The following is a 2,002-nucleotide window of genomic DNA, read 5'->3' as shown; positions in this document are numbered from 1 at the left end:
CTGGAGCTTAGCCAGGCGCGGGTAAACTGCGCGTCCTCACTGCTGGAGGTGACGGCGGTCCATCAGGAGGACGGCGCCCTTGAGGCCTCCGTGAAGGGCTGGAGCGAGAAGGCCTACGAGCTTCTGAAGACGCAGGTCGTCCAGGCTGCTGAAGAGGTGAGGCCTCGCACGCTTTCGATCTCCCGTTTGCTCTTTCTCTTAATCCTTTAATTGTCGCCATCATGCTTGTAAATGCTTTATCACATTAGTTATCCCTCCACCCAAGTATTAAACAAATTTTACCTCATCAGGGAAGTTTACAGGGATGAGAGGGGTGGTTCTGATGGCTATACTCATATTTCAATTATCTCTTTGCACACACATACATATTAAGTTATCAGTTTATCTATGTGTAAACGTTTTATTCTAAGTCTCTCCTTAATTTTTAGTCCTCCGCACGGAGTTTTTTCTGCCTTAGTAATAATTACTGCAAGGTTATCTAAGACTCCCCCTTCCCTTTCCAGATGGAGAGCCTAACAAGAGTAGCTTTAGAGGCCGTCGTGGAGAGGAGCATGACCACAACGGCATCAGCTGTCACTCCTACCAAGTGCCAGGTCAGTTGCGTGACACATTATATCATTTTACATGTTATAGATCCTTTTGGGCAAGTAACATGAGATGAAGAGTATAGAATTAGAGCAGAACAATATTATTGAGTTCTCAAATGAGGAAATAATGAATAGATTATATGTTATATTGTTTTACAAACGGTATTGTGTTTGTATGGATATGATTTCTTCATTGTATCTTATAATGGCACCTTAGCATGGCGCTTTCGTCGTTTCATAACATCTATCTTGTATTTTCCTCATCGCATATACTATAGGCCATTTCAACATGAACATTCCAAAAGCTGGCATCATTCTCTCAGTTACAGAAGGCGCCAAAGTTTTAACAAGTTACCGAATGCTGAAACTGATCCGAAGCTATTCACAAGAAATCAAACGTTCCAGAATAACTTATAAACGTTTTACCATATGGGGTTTGCCGTCATTCGCATGCTATACAAATGTTGTAGCATATGGACTATACCGCCATATCTTTATTACACGGACGTTTTATCCCACGGGCAACGTCGTCATCCAATCATCATTCAAACTTTGAAAGCATGTACCGTGATACCTTCATTTGACGAACGTTTCATCGCATGCCCCGTCATTCCTTCACTTGACAAACGTTTTATCGCATGGCCGTCATACCTTCATGACAAACGTCTTATCATATGATCTATACCGTCATCCCGTCATTACATTAATATGATCACAACTTCAACAACATTACATGGTTGAATAAGACTTTTCCTCTCCTTCTCAGATGGATAGTCTAACCAGTGTGGCATTTGGAACCGTCCTGGAAATGGGTATGACCATAGCAGCATCAGGTGTCACGCCTACAAAGTGTCAGGTCAGTAACACGACGTGACATGAAGCGTGTCAGCGGCATTTCGTTCGTTCATTGACAGTACCATACTATATCTGATAACTGTCGTATCGCTATGCCCGTTAAGTTACGGTAATTGTGTCTATCTGGTAATTGTGTCTATCAGGTATTGTTGATAATACCATCAATTACAACGATTGTATTTGTATGGCATACGTTGTCTCATTCTGGAACGTATGGTTTCCATTTTATTGCACATCTCTTAAAGTAGATTTACTTTATATTTTGTGACAAGTTAAACAAAAATACGTAACGAATACAGAACTGTGACAGAACAGCAGTAAGTTTTCCATCTGTTACTTTCAGGTTACCTACGACTCGGACAAATCTCTTCTTCTAAGTGAGGTTCTGAGGAAGGCGCGGGTGGTGGGAAGCGAGGTGTGGGCGGTGTTGGACGAGGGTGGGCGGCCTCGGTGTGCTAAGGTCACTCAGGTGGACGGCAGGATTTTTCTCCACGCCCTCATGGAAGGGACGCCCCCCATCTACACCCACACCGTGCCCGTAAGTTGAATATCTCGATATA

The 2,002-nt window shown here is 43.0% G+C and overlaps 1 protein-coding gene across 1 annotated transcript in view; it reads left to right on the top strand.

Moving 5' to 3' along the window:
- The window catches only part of LOC119591493, a gene marked incomplete at its 3' end in the record, with an annotated part of 10,939 nt that overhangs the window by 7,504 nt on the left and 1,433 nt on the right, over positions 1-2,002 (top strand). Inside the window, 4 exon segments of the mRNA XM_037940238.1 lie at positions 1-156; positions 504-593; positions 1,354-1,443; positions 1,786-1,980. Coding sequence (XP_037796166.1) covers positions 1-156; positions 504-593; positions 1,354-1,443; positions 1,786-1,980 — 531 coding nt within the window.

Source organism: Penaeus monodon, chromosome 28 (genome assembly GCF_015228065.2).
Source record: "Penaeus monodon isolate SGIC_2016 chromosome 28, NSTDA_Pmon_1, whole genome shotgun sequence".
NCBI lineage: Eukaryota > Metazoa > Arthropoda > Malacostraca > Decapoda > Penaeidae > Penaeus > Penaeus monodon.
The sequence above is the reverse complement of the archived record's forward strand: the minus strand, read 5'-3'. Positions and strand labels throughout refer to the sequence as shown.